This window comes from Gymnoscopelus braueri (genome assembly GCF_963280865.1).
Source record: "Gymnoscopelus braueri genome assembly, chromosome: 24".
NCBI classification, from domain to species: Eukaryota; Metazoa; Chordata; class Actinopteri; order Myctophiformes; family Myctophidae; genus Gymnoscopelus; species Gymnoscopelus braueri.
In genome coordinates, this window is record NC_137626.1 from 11,289,977 (window position 1) to 11,307,018 (window position 17,042).

At 42.7% G+C, this 17,042-nt stretch overlaps 1 protein-coding gene and 1 pseudogene across 6 annotated transcripts in view; one reads left to right on the forward strand and one right to left on the reverse strand.

Moving 5' to 3' along the window:
* Nucleotides 1–16,431, forward strand: part of gpd2 (glycerol-3-phosphate dehydrogenase 2 (mitochondrial)) — a 47,784-nt gene extending 31,353 nt beyond the window's left edge. For 4 of the 5 annotated variants that reach the window (XM_080422627.1, XM_080422629.1, XM_080422630.1 and 1 more), the window contains 8 exons: nucleotides 261–395; nucleotides 4,033–4,208; nucleotides 8,103–8,234; nucleotides 9,874–10,032; nucleotides 11,742–11,851; nucleotides 12,705–12,783; nucleotides 13,132–13,230; nucleotides 15,950–16,431. In XM_080422627.1, the coding sequence (XP_080278753.1) occupies nucleotides 261–395; nucleotides 4,033–4,208; nucleotides 8,103–8,234; nucleotides 9,874–10,032; nucleotides 11,742–11,851; nucleotides 12,705–12,783; nucleotides 13,132–13,230; nucleotides 15,950–16,075 (1,016 nt within the window). In that variant the 3' untranslated portion in view covers nucleotides 16,076–16,431. The remainder of the gene's footprint in view (nucleotides 1–260; nucleotides 396–4,032; nucleotides 4,209–8,102; nucleotides 8,235–9,873; nucleotides 10,033–11,741; nucleotides 11,852–12,704; nucleotides 12,784–13,131; nucleotides 13,231–15,949) is intronic. The other variant, XM_080422628.1, reaches the window with a different exon arrangement.
* Nucleotides 2,648–3,810, reverse strand: LOC308080167 (lactosylceramide 1,3-N-acetyl-beta-D-glucosaminyltransferase A-like; annotated as a pseudogene). The gene has a single exon. The product of its transcript is annotated as a lactosylceramide 1,3-N-acetyl-beta-D-glucosaminyltransferase A-like (transcript).
* Nucleotides 16,432–17,042: the final 611 nt, after the last annotated feature.

A 17,042-nucleotide genomic window follows, 5' to 3' on the forward strand; every position in this document is an offset into this window, starting at 1 on the left:
CTTTTTTTTAGGGGGGGGCCGAGGGGCCCTTGCAGGGGTTAATCCGTCCCTGCTGACGGCAGATCTCACGAACGTCCAATGTTTTCTGTGCTCAGTGTGCTTCAGAATAGGCTTCGTTTACGGTCTGTGGAAACCAATGGCGTGACGCTGTCCATATTAGTTTTCACGGTCTGTGGGTGAAACGCTGTGTGTGTGTGTGTGTGTGTGTGTGTGTGTGTGTGTGTGTGTGTGTGTGTGTGCGTCTGTCTGTTTGTCCCCAGTGCGTCGAGGGGACGTGCTGGCAGCGTGGAGTGGCATCCGACCCCTGGTCACCGACCCCAACTCTAAAGACACCCAGTCCATCTGCAGGAACCACATCGTCAACATCAGTGACAGTGGACTGGTCACCATCGCTGGTCAGTGTGTGTGAGAGAGAGAGAAAGAGAGAGAGAGAGAGAGTATATTACTTAGGTTTTATATATACTATAGCGCAGTAGTTCTCAACCCCGAGATATTTGGCCGTGGACCCCCATCTGATTTTTCTTTTGTGCCAGGGACCCCCAGAAGAGAAGATATTAAAAAATGCTAAATTATTCAAAATTATTTGAATAATTTTAAAATATTATTATTATTTTTCAAAATGTTAAAATACTTTTTTGATGTACAAGCTCGCAGCGTGGCACAAAGTGATGCGCTGTGAGCTTGTAGATCTACTATTTTTTAAATAGCCAACAATATAAATGGATAAAGTTAAGTGGTTGTGATGTCCCCGGACCCCACTTTCAGAACCAATGCTGTAGGGAAGTGTGTAATTAATTGTAAAGTTTGTTTTTGTAGATCATTATACAAATATATATATATATGAATGGCATTGTTTCTCTGAAGCACCAGTTACAGTAATGGTCTTACTAGTCCTTGCTCCTTTTGTTTGCTTTTTAGCTCAAATCAAAAAGTGATACAGATGCGTTCCAGGTCTTAATGGGTTAAAATGTATTTTTTGTTTGTCTTTACTGACTGGTTGTCTTTTAAAGCATTTAATTCCCCAGAATGTGACATTCCCTGTCCCCTTGGTCGCCCACACTTGGTAACCGGAACAGTGGGCACCTGATATTTCCAGCCACCTTTTTTCTTTCCTTTCTCAGAACACTGGTTTTTTTTTCTTTCTTTTTTTTAACTTTTTGCTGAAACTGTCCCTGTCCATGTCTTGTTTATGTATGTTTACTGGGTTTGAGAGTTTTGTATTATTATGACTGCCCTTGACGCGATAACGCGTCAATAGCTACTTTGTCCAGTTGGCCGTCGACGCGTTCGACGCGCTGGACGCGCGTTCATTGTTTAATCTCTGATTGCGCTATGCTGCTTAACTCTTTCAATGCCATGCTTATTTATGGAATTTTGGTTCTGAGTGCCACAACCAAAATTAATTGTAAAAAAAAAAGTGCTTAGGAGCCGAGATACAGCCTTTTTCAGTAAAAAGTTAAACAAGAAGTGAATGGAGCAGCAAATCTTCAAATCATAATATCTTGGGTTCTGAACATGTTTTTCCAAAAAAACAAAACAAAAAAAAAAACTTTTTTTTTTTTTTTTTTTTATGACGTATTTGACGTATTGTGGCACACAGGGCGTTAGGCCTCATGACGTATTTGACGTATTGTGGCACTGAAAGAGTTAGTATTCAATGTTATTTTCGAGTTCCACTTACTTCACCCACATCTGCATCCGGTTTCATGACCTGGATTCCGTTTCCGGTTTTTGATTTTTTTCCCCGGTCATTTTCGTCCATAATAGGTAAACAAACGGTTTTTCACATGGTATAACAAACAAACGGACAGGTTCTCTTCTATAATCTATGGTCTGGGTGACGATCAGTCATCGCCGTCGTGTATCACATCGTAATTTTGGCCGATCAGACAATCTGGGACTACGTCACATCCGTTTTCATGTTTTTCCCTGTCTAATCTCCCAAGAAGGGTGACAGTGACCCAACGACCTGATCAAGCTGTCATGTGCTGCTCTCTAGTGGCGGATTTGTGCTGTGCCTTTAAATTATGTGTCTTTAAATTATTTTCATGAAAAAAATTCAAAATATAAAAATAAAAAAACACGAAAATTGCTGGCACTGGGGGAGTACTTTATGAAAATACTCTGGCAGTCAAAGAGTTAATAGACTTGACCTTGACCCATAGTTTACAGCCCCCTTTCTTACTGGTGTAAGAGGCTCGGACTGTGTCAGAGAGCGTTTGTGGGTGTAATGACATGCACAAACACAGGTTGTGGAATTCCCCACTGGCAAGTGGCCAGGGCATTTATTAAATAAAACAGTTCAGGAAAACACAACTAAAAGTCTCTGTCCCTCTCTGGGAAATAAACTATATCCTCTCCGTCCGTAGAGCACTCCTGCTCTCCTCCTGCTCTACACACACACTGCCATCAAACATTTCTCCTCCCTTGAAGTCACACAGACACAAAGAGTCTCCTTTGTGTCTCCTACCGGAACTCACTGGATGGAAGTCGGTATGGACCTCCTGGAGAAAAACAAATGGGGAAAAAAAGAGATGGAGAGGGACACGCAGCACGGGACTCGAACCTGCGATATGCTAATCCAGGCTACATTAGAGCCTAAGTGCCCGGACTGCCCCTGATTTCATTCATTTAACCACAATCTATCCTACACAAAGGCTGCCCTACACGGGTAGGTGTCACGCTCACCCCTGTTGGGTTTACACAGGAGAGACATTTTCACCGACATGCAGTCTGTATTAGAGGCGATCTGCTGGACCTGCGGGTCCGTCGCCGCCTTCCAGAGGTCATACATGTCCTGGCCGTGATGACTGTGCGAGTTCATCATCTGCCTGTAAATGCACGGGTGGTAGGGCGCCTTCCACCCCCCGTTAAAGAAGTCGTGATGCTGTGGCGTGACGCCCACGATGTTGGCACAGATACCCATGAGCACGTCATCCATGTGGATAGAAGCATTGAGTGTCAGCGTGGCTTGGTAGATCTTCTCCACTACGTCCCTGGAAACCACGTACCCATTCCCTGACGTGTAGTCAGGGAAGGTCGACCACGGATACATTTCGTAGGGCAAGTAGTACTTGCTGTTCCTGTCTCGGATGGGCCCGCTCGGATGTGCCGCCCCGCGCCACACAGGTCGGTGACGTTCCTCTGGGCCGCGTCCTGCAGGTGGGCCACCAGGTTAGGAGTGTGGACGAAAGTGTCGTCGTCGGCCGTCATGACGAAGCTCGCATGGGCGCACCGTTGGCGTGCCCAGCGGAATTGCATGATAACCTTCAGGGTGAGGTTTCGGAACGAGTCCGTGAAATCCTGCTGGATCAGGTCCCCGTGGAGGCGGTCCTCGCGCTCCAGCTCCTCCTGGACCCTGCCGTTGCTCGGCGCTCCCAAGGCGAACAGAACCTTGACCGTGACTCCCTTGGAGCGCCGAATGTACGTCTCGTTGCCCCAGGTGGACCTGATGGCGTCCCGCCGGTCTGCGTGTGCGGGGGCGCTTTTGATGAAAAGGAGAAGATGGACGTCTTCTCCGGAACACTTGTCTGGGTGGTCCAGCAGGTACGTGAAGTTAGTGAACCGCTCAGCCTCCAGGGGTGTGACGGTGAAGGCCTTTTTGAGGACGTCCCGATCAACATGGTCTATAAAAACAGGGATTTCCGGATTATCAGCCGGATTATCAGCCGGATCATCGCCATCGTCTTTCAAAACAGGGACCTCCGGATTATCAGCCAAAGCCAACCAAATCAAACCCAACAGCATCGCCGTGGCGATCAGCAGCGCACAGCTGCCGATCGCACAGCGCTTGCTTTTAAACAAAAACATACTGTAATCTCACCTCTGGTCTTCTCAGTGGAGATGCTATGTGTCTGTGTCTGTGCGTTAGGCGGATAAATGAATGGCTCTCTCACCTTTATAGGCCAAGCGTGTGATGTCACTCATCTGTGATGTCAGTAGACAACATATGACTCCAAATTTGGGCTGTGTGTGTGTGTGTGTGTGTGTGTGTGTGCGTGTGCGTGTGCGTGTGTGTCCGTGTGTGTCCAGGTGGGAAGTGGACCACCTACCGCTCCATGGCGGAGGAGACCCTGGACGCGGCGGTCAAAGCCCACGGGCTGACGGCCGGCCCGAGCAAGACGGACGGTCTGATGCTGGAGGGGGCCAAAGGCTGGACCCCCACCCTCTACATACGCCTGGTGCAAGACTACGGCCTGGAGAACGAGGTGAGACACACACACACACACACACACACCAACCCGATCACACACACACACACACACACACACACACACACACACACACACACACACACACACACACACATACACATAGGCCTGTCACAATTATCAAATAATCGCCTAATCACAATTACTGTATTTGAGATAATCGTAATATTTTTTGCATAATCGTCATAATCATCTCCAGGTTGAACATTTTTCATATATTTTCAAACATTTTCAAAATAGTGGAAATAACAGATCTACAAGCTCAAAAGGACTCGTTTTGAGCTCGTAGATCGGCTATTTTTTTTTACGCAACGTGGCTTCCACGCCGTTTCAAAGATCGTCTATTTTTTAAGGTAATTACGCTGGCATCTGGATAAAAAAACGATGTTTAATATCTTGGCGGGTAATGTGTTAATGTAAGTATAAAGTTATTAACCCATTAAGACCTGAGGTTTTTTGAAAGTTTTGAAATTTTGAAACTTTTTGAAAGAAAAAATCTAAAACATTTTCTTTCAAGATTTTTTTTTCAAGATTTTTTTCAAAAATAGCAGATCTACAAGCTCATAGCGCGGCACTCGGTGCCGCGCTATGAGCTTGTATATCTGCTATTTTTGAATAGCCAAAGACATCTAAAGTGACACAGATGCGTTCCAGGTATCAATGGGTTAAATGATCTAAGTTATTTGTCATAATCTGCCCTGTGCATCTTTTTGTTTACGGAGCTTAAAGGACGACTTCGCCGATTTTCAACCTATCTTCATATAATTGGTCCTCACTAATGCTCATGATAAAATGGTAAAAAAAAATTCTACTTGGTCTGTGTCTCATAGGAGGACTGTGGACAGTCCAGAAAGCTGTTTACCAGTGACATCATCGTTAGGCAGGATTGTATTTTCCAACAAGATTTCACATTTTTTATTTAGATTTTTATTAACGGGGGAACAATGGCTTCCATTATTGCATTGCAACTTTCCAGAAACACAAAGCCTGCTGTTTCTATTAGCTTGGATTCCCCATCGATGATGTCACTGGTAGACGGGTTTCTGAACTGTCCCACAGCCCTCCTCTGAGACACAGACCGAGTAGAAGAAAATGTTACCGTTTTATCATGAGCATTAGTGAGGACCTATTATATGAAGACAGGTTGAAAATGGGTGAAGTCGTCCTTTAAAAGACAAAACAGAAATGCACTTTTTTATTCATAATTCAACGACGGAAATAAAATTAAATCGTTAACCACAATTATTTGAGAGACAATACATTTTTAACCCATTGAGACCTGAAGCCGATTCTACATGTCTCCTAAATCTCAACAGTTTTCTGAAAAACGTTTGTTTCTATATCAGTGGTGCTCAATCTTTTTCATGTCAAGGACCCCCAGAATGATATGTATTTGGCCGCGGACCCCCATCAAAATATTTTGTTCCAGGGACCCCCCAGAAGCAAAGATTTGAGTTAAAAATGTTCGCTTAAAAAATATATTATGTTCAAAGATTTGCACACATTTTCATGATTTTTCAAAAATAGCAGATATACAAGCTCGTAGCGCGGCACTCGGTGCCGCGCTATGAGCTTGTATATCTGCTATTTTTGAATAGCCTAAAGTGTAAAATAATGCTTTTTAGCTCAAATCTAAAAATGACACAGTTCCAGGTATTAATGGGTTAAGTAAAATTTCAGAATTGTGACAGCCCTACACGTACACGTACACGTACACGTACACGTACAATACAGACACACACCCCTCCTCTACCAACTAACAGCTAACTAGACAACAACAGAGCAGGGTTCCCTGCCTCTTAAAGCAATAAACATTGGATTTCCTCTGTGGGCTTGAATATCAAGCCATATCGAATCATATTATATCCATTATCCACTTATGACTCTCTATTCACTCCAGACAGTGTGTGGGTGGTAACATTTTGAGGTAATTTCAGCTCACTTTCCTTTTTGAGTGAATAGAAATAAAAGGCGTGTGTTTTCATTACAATGAAAAGCACCGTAAGACAAGTTTGGTGGTGTAAAGTAAGTACATGTACTCAAGTACTGTACTTAAGTAAAATGTTGAGGTATTTTTTTACTTTACTGGCATATTTCCAGTTTTCAGTACTTATTACAAAACATGCATCCACTTCAACCCTATATACATTTCGGCCATTTGAAAATAGCAGATCTACAAGCTGACAATGCATTGCGATGCCTCTTTATCTGCTATTTTGAGTATTTTCTTAAGATTTTTATATAATTCATGAATAATTTGAAAACTTCTGAAATAGGACATTCTGGATAATGAGTACTTTCTACTTTTGGTACTTTAAGTACATTTTGATACCAATACCGTTGTACTTTTACTCAAGTAAATTTAGACTTTTACTCGTAAACAGAGTATTTTCTACATTGCGGTATTGATACTTTTACTTGAGTAAAACATGTGCGAACACTTTTTCCACCACTGCCCCTCATTAGGCCTTGCCGCCACATTTCTCCGGAATATTCCTAAAAGGTCACTGTTGATATTTGGACAACATTTGCCCTTTTCGCAAGAAGTGTCCAGGAATCACCATCTGAATGGCAAACAGCCAACAAACACAGGACGGCCACTTAGCACTTAACCCATTAAGACCGGGAACGCATCTGTGTGTCATTTTTAGATTTCTTTGGCTATTCAAAAATAGCAGATCTACAAGCTCGTAGCGCGGTAGAGCTTGTGGATCTGCTTTTTCTTTTTTTATCGTGTAATTTTTAGCAAATCTTTGAATATATATATATATCCGTGGCCAAATGCATATACTTTTGGGTGGTCCTTGACGTGAAAAAAGTTTGAGAACCACTGATTATAGAAACGTACGTTTCACACTCAGAAAACTGTTGGGATCTAGAAGACATTTGTTAGAATGGTATCTCAGGTCTTAAAGGGTTAACTCTGAAGAGGGAGAGAGCGAGACCATCTTGAGACGTCATTATGACATTTTACCGTTTCATCTCGGTCGTTTATGTTCTATTTTTTGGGGGGGGGGGGGGGGTGATGGGGGAGGGGTTACATGGGCTGTCACGACATTTTATGACATTTCACACGAAGATAAATTGTCACAAATAATTGCGATTAACGATTTAACCGTGTTCTTGTCGTGGAAATAGCAGATCTACAAGCTCACAACGCGTCGCATCGCGACGCGTTGTGAGCTTGTAGATCTGCTATTTTCACAATTTTTTTTTTTGGAAAATATATGTTTTTTTTAAAAACCATGGAAATTATTACGACGATTATGCAAAATAAATGGGATTATCTCAAATAATTAGACGATTATCTAACAATTGTGACAGGCCTAGGTGTTACATGGACATACAGAGCCAACATTATGAACGAAACGCAGTAGAATGGCAATAGATCTGGTGCAAACAAAAAAAACGCTGGTTCATTTTGTTCAGAATGAATTCAGATTTTTGAGTGGTGCCAACCACTCCTACATTTGACCGTGTCTGTGTGTGTGTCTGTGTGTCCGCACACACACACTTTTGAGTAAAAATACTTAAAATGAGTAAAAATACTTAAAATGAGTAAAAATACTTAAATATTAGTAAAGATACTTTAAAGTTCCTAAACTGAGTAAAAATACTTTAAATGAGTAAAAATACTTAAAATGCGTAAAAATACTTAAAAGATGTTACAATGAGTAAAAACACGTACAAATCTGTACAAACATTTTAAAGTACTTAAAATGAGTAAAAATACGTTGAAGTCATCAAAGTCTGTAAAAAGTAACTAATGACATGAACTCATGAAAGGCACCACTCTCTTCACACTGGGTGTGATTTTTTTAAATGTATTTCTGTGAAAGCCTCATTATGACCTATACTGTTATGTATGTGTGTTTCTTTACTGATTGGCAGGTGGCTCAGCACCTAGCGTCCACGTACGGCGGGAAGGCCTTCGACGTGGCCAAGATGGCCAAGGTCACGGGGAAGAGGTGGCCCATCGTCGGCAAGAGGCTGGTGTCAGAGTTCCCTTACATCGAGAGCGAGGTATGCGAGGAGTTCCGCCGCGTGCATTACGTTTACATTCTACAACATACTGGAGAAAAGATCGCCATCTAAAGTCATTTATAGACAGTGGTGGAAAGTAACTAAGTACATTTACTTAAGTACTGTACTTAAGTACAATTTTGAGGTATTTGTACTTTACTTGAGTATTTCCAATTTCCATTACTTTTACTTCTACTCCACTACATCTCAGAGGCAAATATTGTACTTTTACTCCACTACATTTACTTGAAAACTTTAGTTACTAGTTACTTTTCAGATGTAAATTATGATATAATGAAACATACATTAACCACTTTAGCCCTATTTTATACCTAGGCTATTTGAAAATAGCAGATCTACAAGCTCACAACGCGTCGCAGCGCGACGCGTTGTGAGCTTGTAGATCGGCTATTTTCAAATATTTAGTACTTTTACTTTTGATACTTTAAGTACATTTTGATGCCAATACTTTTGTACTTTTACTCAAGTACATTTTTTATTCTGGACTTTTACTTGTAACAGAGTATTTTTATATTGCAGTATTGGTACTTTTACTTAAGTAAAGAATTTGAGTACTTTTTCCACCACTGGATGCATCGAGTATTTAAAAGATTACATTTTCTTCAAACAAATGACAAAAACTAGGTATGTCCGATATTGGCTTTTTTGCCGATATTCTATTTTCTGATATTAGCTGGGAGTAAAACATCATGGAGATTGTGCACTTTTGACAAGTTTTAGATTTTTGCCATGGTTTTAGGTTAGGTATGGGCACAAGGTTTTCAAAAACCATCGCAAAGGAATTGGGCTCGCATGCATCTTCATGACATAAGGCAGCACATGATGGGGCGGGGGCGGGGAGGCGGAGCCCACTAAGGCTGTCACCATTATGACACTTTACTTGACGATGAATTGTCACGCAAATAATCTTGTGTGGCTTTTAGGCCTTTGTAAACAAAAGGTTGCACGGGGCAGATGTGACAAAAACTTAAATTCACAAAGAAACGACACCGACACCCATAATCAAAATAAAATATGTTCATATTTTATACTCAAAATGTGTTACAAAATAGTGGAAATAGCTGAGTTATTTCCACTATTTTTGATCAGCTATTTCTAAATGAGTATTACTATTATGCAAAATAATTGTGATTATCTCAAATATTGCATTTAGGCGATATGTTTAAATGTGACAGGCCTAGGCACCCCTGACTGTGATCTAGGCCTGTCCCCGACTAAGGATTTGTTTAGTCGAATCTAATTGGCGACTAATTGCCAATAGTCGACTGGCAGTATTTTTGGCCAAAATACATTTTATTTCAAAGGGCCAAGTCTACACAGTTTGTTTTGTGTCTCCAGCAGAGTTTCTAGTGTCTCTATCTCTCTCTGGAAGAGGTTGCACACAAACAATACCAATACAAAGACGAGGAATAAGAAGAATAAAGTGGAAGTTACGTGTGGTTGCAGGTGTAGACTTGGCCAAAAAACAATTAAAAACATTTTCGACTAAGAGACACGCAGTCGACTCGGACCCCCCGCGACTAACCAGTCGACTATTCGACTTAGTCGAGGTCAGGCCTACTGTGATCAAAACACAAATTCACTGGACTCCCTCCTCCTCCTCCTCCTCCGAACACAGGTGGTGTACGCCATCAAGGAGTACGCCTGCACGGCCATCGATGTGATCGCCCGCCGCACGCGCCTGGGCTTCCTGAACGTGCAGGCGGCCGACGAGGCTCTGCCCCGCATCGTGGAGATCATGGCCAAACACCTGGAATGGACCGAGGACCGGAAGAAGGTATACGCCCGGACAAAGTGTTGATTTCGTCGACTAAAAACTGTGACGAAAAATGTTGGTCGACTACCTTTTTTTCACTGACGAACTAGATAAAACTAGATAAAAACTAAACGAACTAACTAGGCCATGATGACTAAAACTAAGACTAAATATATTGACAATTTCGTCAACAAACAAAAACTAGACTAAAATGACAAGTCATTTTATGTTTCGTTGTGCTCTGAAAATAGCAGATCTACAAGCTCACAACGCGTCGCACTGCGACGCGTTGTGAGCTTGCAGATCGGCTATTTTCAGCATGCAACCAAGTGTAAAATCAGCCATTACGACGCCATCAAGGCACCGCCAGAATACATTTTAGTCGACTAAATCAACTGTAGATTTAGTCGACTAAAACTAGACAAAAACTTTCAGATGACTAAAATATGACTAAAACTAAATGGAATTTTATTCAAAAGACTATGACTAAAACTATTTGCTCAAAATTTGCTGTCAAAATCAACACTGGCCGGACCGACACGACACTCTGAAACACCACAGGACACCACATGAAACACTGGTTTTAGCGAGAGGTATTACTAGTTTTAGTTTAAAGTTTTTGTTTAAATAGACCTGCATGTTAAACCTATTTTTTTTAAAAACACAAATCTTCTCTTCTCGGGTACCCTGGCACATAACCTTTTCAGATGGGCGATCCGGGGCCAAAATATATTATATACACATTTTGTGGTCCTCGACATGAACAAAGTTAGAGAGCCACTTGTTCAGTTTAGTTTAGTTTAGTTTACACCATGGTGTTCTGGTGTGTTGAATGTCCTGAGAACCAGTTTAGGTTCGGTTGCATTGTCCTAATCCCTGCTGGCCTTACAACATGCTGGCAGCCATTCTGCTTACATCACAGGACAATGGAGGGGTCCACACCCTTTATCCTCCCCCAAGGGACACAATGTGTTTGTGTGTGTGTACTGTATATGTATGTATGAGAGAGAGTAGGCAGGTTAAGTGTGTGTGTATGCGTGTGAATGTATACATCTGTGTGTGTGTGTGTGAGTGAGTGAGTGAAATCTATGCCAAGGTGTGGACTCTGGTTGAGCCTCTATCTGTTTACCCTGGTGACAAAGGACCCCTCAAAACAATTTACAGGATACTGATTTAAGCAAACTCCTAGTGACACCAACCATATTATGTGTGTGTGTGTGTGTGTGTGTAGTAAATTAACGCCGTACTTGATCATACTACAGCATCACACAAAAGCAGCAGATCCACATGAAGCGACGCGTCTCGAGCTTGTAGATCTGCTACATTTGCTACTTTTTGAATTTGAATCCTGAAAAGTACGTTGTTTTTGGACAATATGAGGTTTCCACCTGGCAGAGACGATGTATAAAACGGAAAAGTCCCTCGTGTAGAGCCCTGAGGGACTCCGGTTAAGGTTGAAGTGGTTAACCCATTAATACCTGGGACGCATCTGTGTCACTTTTAGATTTCTTTAGGCTATTCAAAAATAGCAGATATACAAGCTCATAGCGCGGCACCGAGTGCCGCGCTACGAGCTTGTAGATCTGCTATTTTTGAAAAATATTGAAAAAATATTTTCCAGATTTTTTTTCAAAAAACTGTTGAGATTTAGATTTTTTAAAGAATCGCCTCAGGTTTTAATGGGTTAATGACAATAATGATAATGATAATAATAATGGTGTTCCGCTCAGGCGGAGCTGGGAGCAGCCAGGACGTTCCTGCACCAGGAGATGGGATACCGCTCACGCTCTGAGGCGCTCAACAAGACCGAGATCAACCTGGACTACCAGGAAGTCATGAGGTAAATCAGTGGTTCTCGACCCTACCACGTACCACATACTGTAGGCTGAGGCTCTGACAGTGGTGGAAAGTAACTAAGTACATTTACTTAAGTACTGTACTTAAGTACAATTTTGAGGTATTTGTACTTTACTTGAGTATTTCCAATTTCCATTACTTTTACTTCTACTCCACTACATCTCAGAGGCAAATATTGTACTTTTACTCCACTACATTTACTTGAAAACTTTAGTTACTAGTTACTTTTCAGATGTAAATTATGATATAATGAAACATACATTAACCACTTTAGCCCTATTTTATACCTAGGCTATTTGAAAATAGCAGATCTACAAGCTCACAACGCGTCGCAGCGCGACGCGTTGTGAGCTTGTAGATCGGCTATTTTCAAATATTTAGTACTTTTACTTTTGATACTTTAAGTACATTTTGATGCCAATACTTTTGTACTTTTACTCAAGTACATTTTTTATTCTGGACTTTTACTTGTAACAGAGTATTTTTATATTGCAGTATTGGTACTTTTACTTAAGTAAAGAATTTGAGTACTTTTTCCACCACTGGGCTCTGATCCCTGACAGCGAGTCGCTGGGTTCAAATCCCTTAGGCCCGGCGGGCCTTTGCTTCATGTCACTGCCCTGACTCTCTCTCTCTCTCTGTTTCCTGTCTCTCTACACTGTGGACTGTCAATAAAGACAAGAATAAACTTTAAACTACCAAGTAGTGATGAACCTGTACTACCAGGAAATGACGATACGATAAGCAGCAGCGCTGTAGAAAGACATTCTGTGAGTTTTTTAATGACGTGACACTAAGTGAAGTAACAGTATGTTTTCCTGTTGTCTGCTTCACAGGTACAAGACTCGCTTCCACAAGTTTGACAAAGACAACAAAGGATTCATCACCACTGTGGATGTGCAGAGAGTCCTGGAAGTGAGTGCATCTCTCTCCCTCTCTCTCTCCCTCTCCCTCTCCCTCTCCCTCTCCCTCTCTCTCTCTCTCTCTCTCTCTCCCTCCCCTTTCATTCTGGATTCCTTATTAACTTTGTCTACAGCAGTGGTTCCCAAACAGTGGGTCGGGACCCATGTTTTGGTAGCGGCCCCCTTTTTTGGGGGGTTGCGAGTAAATATCCATTAATTTTTTGGTTTCTTACATTTTGTTTTTAATTATAATTATTTAAAAACCTCTCTCTCTCTCTCTCTCTCTCTCTCTCTCTCTCTCTCTCTCTCTCTCTCTCTCTCTCTCTCTCTCTCTCTCTCTCTCTCTCTCTCTCCTCATCAGAACATTAACCTCCAGATAGACGAGGACAGCCTCCACGACATCCTTAATGAGGTGGACCTCAACAAGAACGGACAGGTTGAATTTGATGAGTTCCTGCAGGTACGTTAAGTGTGTGTGTGTGTGTGTGTGTGTGTGTGCGTGTGTGTGTGAGCCATTATACAACAGGTAGTTCCGACCAAGCAATCTGATTGGTTGAAATAGCTATCTAGCCGTGCTTCAAACCAGCATCATAGCACGGGCCTAATCACATTAATAAATCACTCCGCACTGCAGTCCGCACCTGATTAGACCATATATGGCACAACTGTGCTGTGACGTCACGCTGTCCCACGGTAGGAAAACAAACAGCACGGCGAAAATAGCCGATCTACAAGTTCACAACGCGTCGCCAGGTATCGCACGGCGAAAATAGCCGATCTACAAGTTCAGAATCAGAATCAGAATCAGTTTTATTGTCACATCACAGGTTTACAAGGTAAAAAAGTGGGTGAAATTCGTTTTTGTACATCGTTCCCATCGCAACGTTAATTTCCATAGAAAGAAGAGGGGGGGGGGGGGGAGAAGAAGAGGGGTGGGGGGCAAGTGGGAAGGAGATCAAAACAAGAGAGCAACAGAAGGCCAGACAAGTTATCTACATATTTACAAAGTACCTGAGATAATAAAAACTAAGTTCACAACGCCGCCATCGCGACGCGTTGTCAGCTTGTAGATCAGTTATTTTGGCCACGTGACACGGTCGTACGACGGAGCATATAGCCTACTGGAATTCATTCCACTGCGCAAGCATTGATAGCTCAGCTGTGTTGATGAGACGGTGCCTCAGGCTCATAGCGCTGCTACAGGGACTATTTAATGTCTCAGTGAAAAACTCTTCTCTTTACAGGGAAATTAGCGAAATAATAATAATATAATAATAATAGCGAAACATTTTTATTATGAATTGCTCCACAATATGAATACATTTGGATGTGTTTTGTTGGTAACTGTTGTATAATCGCAATATTACACTCGAGGGTGTGCTTTACCTTACATTATTGGCACTTCTGTGATGCTCGCGGAACTCGGCTTCGCCTCGTTCCTGACCGCATCACAGGCGTGCCAATAATGACGGTAAAGCACACCCTCTCGTGTAATATTGCTTCATTCATGGTTCAGTATCTCTGCTCACCAGCAGCATTGTGGGTAGCACGATCCAATACATCAGGGGTCTTCAACGTTGTCAGGCCATGGGACCCCTTAGCTGAGAGAGAGATGAAGCAGGGACCCCCAACCACATGTTGTATGAAATCGTGTTGCAGATCGAACTTTTTCATAGATGGCTTCATAGACGTGTATGTGTATTGTAGATTGTAGATCTGCTATTTTCGGCTAACGTTCCCCTCAGAATAAAGTGGTTAATGTAAAAAAAAAAAAAAAAGGTTCCTATCACACAAAGATTTGGCGGCCCCCCTGTAGTAACTCTGAGGACCCCCTAGGGGTCCCGGACCCCCTGTTGAAGAGCCACAGGCTCCAGTGACTACTGGATGCTCAAGTCTCATTTTTGTCCAAACATGTGACCTGCTGTATCAATTTGTATTGAATGTGTTTTCACATTGAACTTCATCTGAAAAAGATAATTTTTCAACATCCATCCATCCATCTTCTCGGGAGATTCCATCAGAGAATCCCAGACTTCCCTTTCCCTGGCCACATCAACCAGCTCTGACAGTTGGATCCTGAGGCGTTCCCAGGCCTGTGTGGAGATATATTAGCCCATTAAGGCCTGAGGTTCCGATTCTACAAATGTCTTCTAAATCCCAAACGTATTCTGAAAAAACGTATGTTTCTATATCAGTGGTGCTCAAACTTTTCCATGTCAAGGACCCCCAAAACTATGTGTATTTGGCCGCGGACCCCCATCTAAAAATGTTTTGTTCCAGGGACCCCCCAGAAGCAAAGATTTGAGTTTAAAATGTTTGCTTTAAATCAATATATATTCAAAGATTTGCACACATTTTCACGATTTTTCTAAAATAGCAGATCTACAAGCTCGTAGCGCGGCACTCGGTGCCGCGCTACGAGCTTGTAGATCTGCTATTTTTGAATAGCCAAAGTGTAAAATAATGCTTTTTAGCTCAAATGAAAATGTGACACAGATGCTTCTTCAGGTCTTAATGGGTTAGATGAGATGTACGAGTTACTAGATGCCTGAACCACCTCGACTGGCTCCTTCCTATGTAAAAGGAGCCGCGGCTTTCCTCCGACGTCTCTCACGGATGGCTGATCTTCTCACCCTATCCCTAAGGGAGACGCATTCTGTAGCCGCGATCATGACCCACATTTCATGACCATAGGTGACAGTATAGGAACGAAAGCCTGACCGGTAGAGCGAGAGCGTTGCCCGCTTCTGGCTCAACATTCATGCCCGGTTTTGAATGTTGCATGACACGCTAACAGAGAAAGGTTTAGGTCTTGCCCCCCCGGGGGGGGGGATAGAATAGATTCATAACAGGAGGGCTTTTAACCCATTAAAACCGGGGAAAGCATCTGTCATTTTAGCGTTGGCTATTAAAAGGTCACAGCTCGTCACTTTCTGCCACGCTGCAAGCTTGTACATCTGCTATTTTTGAACTTTTGTTTAATATCTTGAAAGTCTTCTCTTCTGGGGGTCCCTGGCACAAAACATTTCAGATGGGAGGCCAAACACAAATCAATTTGGGGGTCCTTGGCACAAAAACGTTTTGAGAACTAGGTACTGATTTAGTAGGCATTATTTGCAGAATCGGCCTCAGGTCTCAACGGGTTAACGTGTCTCATCTTGTCTCCTGTGTGTGTATAGCTGATGAACGCCGTGAAGAAGGGCCAGGTGTCGGACAGCCGTCTGGCCATTCTGATGAAGTCTGCCGAGCAGAGCCTGGACAGCCGGGCGCCCATATCCGTGGACCGCAGCGGCGGCGGCTTCTGAGAGCGCTCTGTCTGCCCCCCCCGACGCTAAGAAAAACCCTACGATCGCCATCCCACTTCTGACACCATCCTCCTCTCAGAAGGGGATCCCACTTCTGACACCATCCCTCCTCTCAGAGCGCTGCAGACGGACGTGAAGAGATTTTTCAGGGACGGATCAAGTCAAAAGGTGCCGTTTGTTTTGTTCTGCCTCGCGGGTTGGTGTAAAGAAAGAAAAAGATGAATGTGAGGGGCCCGCTCATATGGAGATCAGATCATTTGAATGACAATAGTGCAATCAAGCACGCTTCGCTGAGCGGTGAGGTAGGAATTTGGACGACGACAAAATGTATTAATTTTTTTCCCATGAAATGGCACCTAGTAATGAACTGGACTGCTATGATAAGGTGGGGTTGGGGGGGTGAAATGTTATTTGTCGCATTGCGTTCGCACAGTCATCAGCGTGGTCGAAGGGCCGCTATTAACGCGTGGTTGCTTGAGGTGCTTAATGTTTCCGGGTGTGAAACGGCCACAGTTAAAAAAGTACAAAAGTGGTCAGTTGTTTACACCAGTCACCCATGTAACTTTGAGCGGTCACTCGCTCAGCGCCATAGAAAGTAAACGAGCTGGTCACCCTCAGTTTGATGGCTGTGTGAACGCCAAAGTAGACTGTAGGTCTGTCTGTCTGTCTGTCTGTCTGCTTTCCTGCCTGTTGGATTCCTGATAAATCTTCGCTCAGCAGCGCACCTCGTATCTGTTTTATATACTTGATTCAAAGTTCTCTTTTTTTATATATATATATAGTATATATGTATTTGAGAGAGATTGTACTTTGGCTGGCGCTTACATTTCTTGTCAGTGCCTGTCATGGCATGCTCAGTGAGCTGTGGTTACAATGCCCTGTGATGCTGGAAGAGTCACAAGAACAAAACCAACAATTGTGATATTGTCACAGGTTTGACTCATGATGTTAACTTTCTTCTCATAAT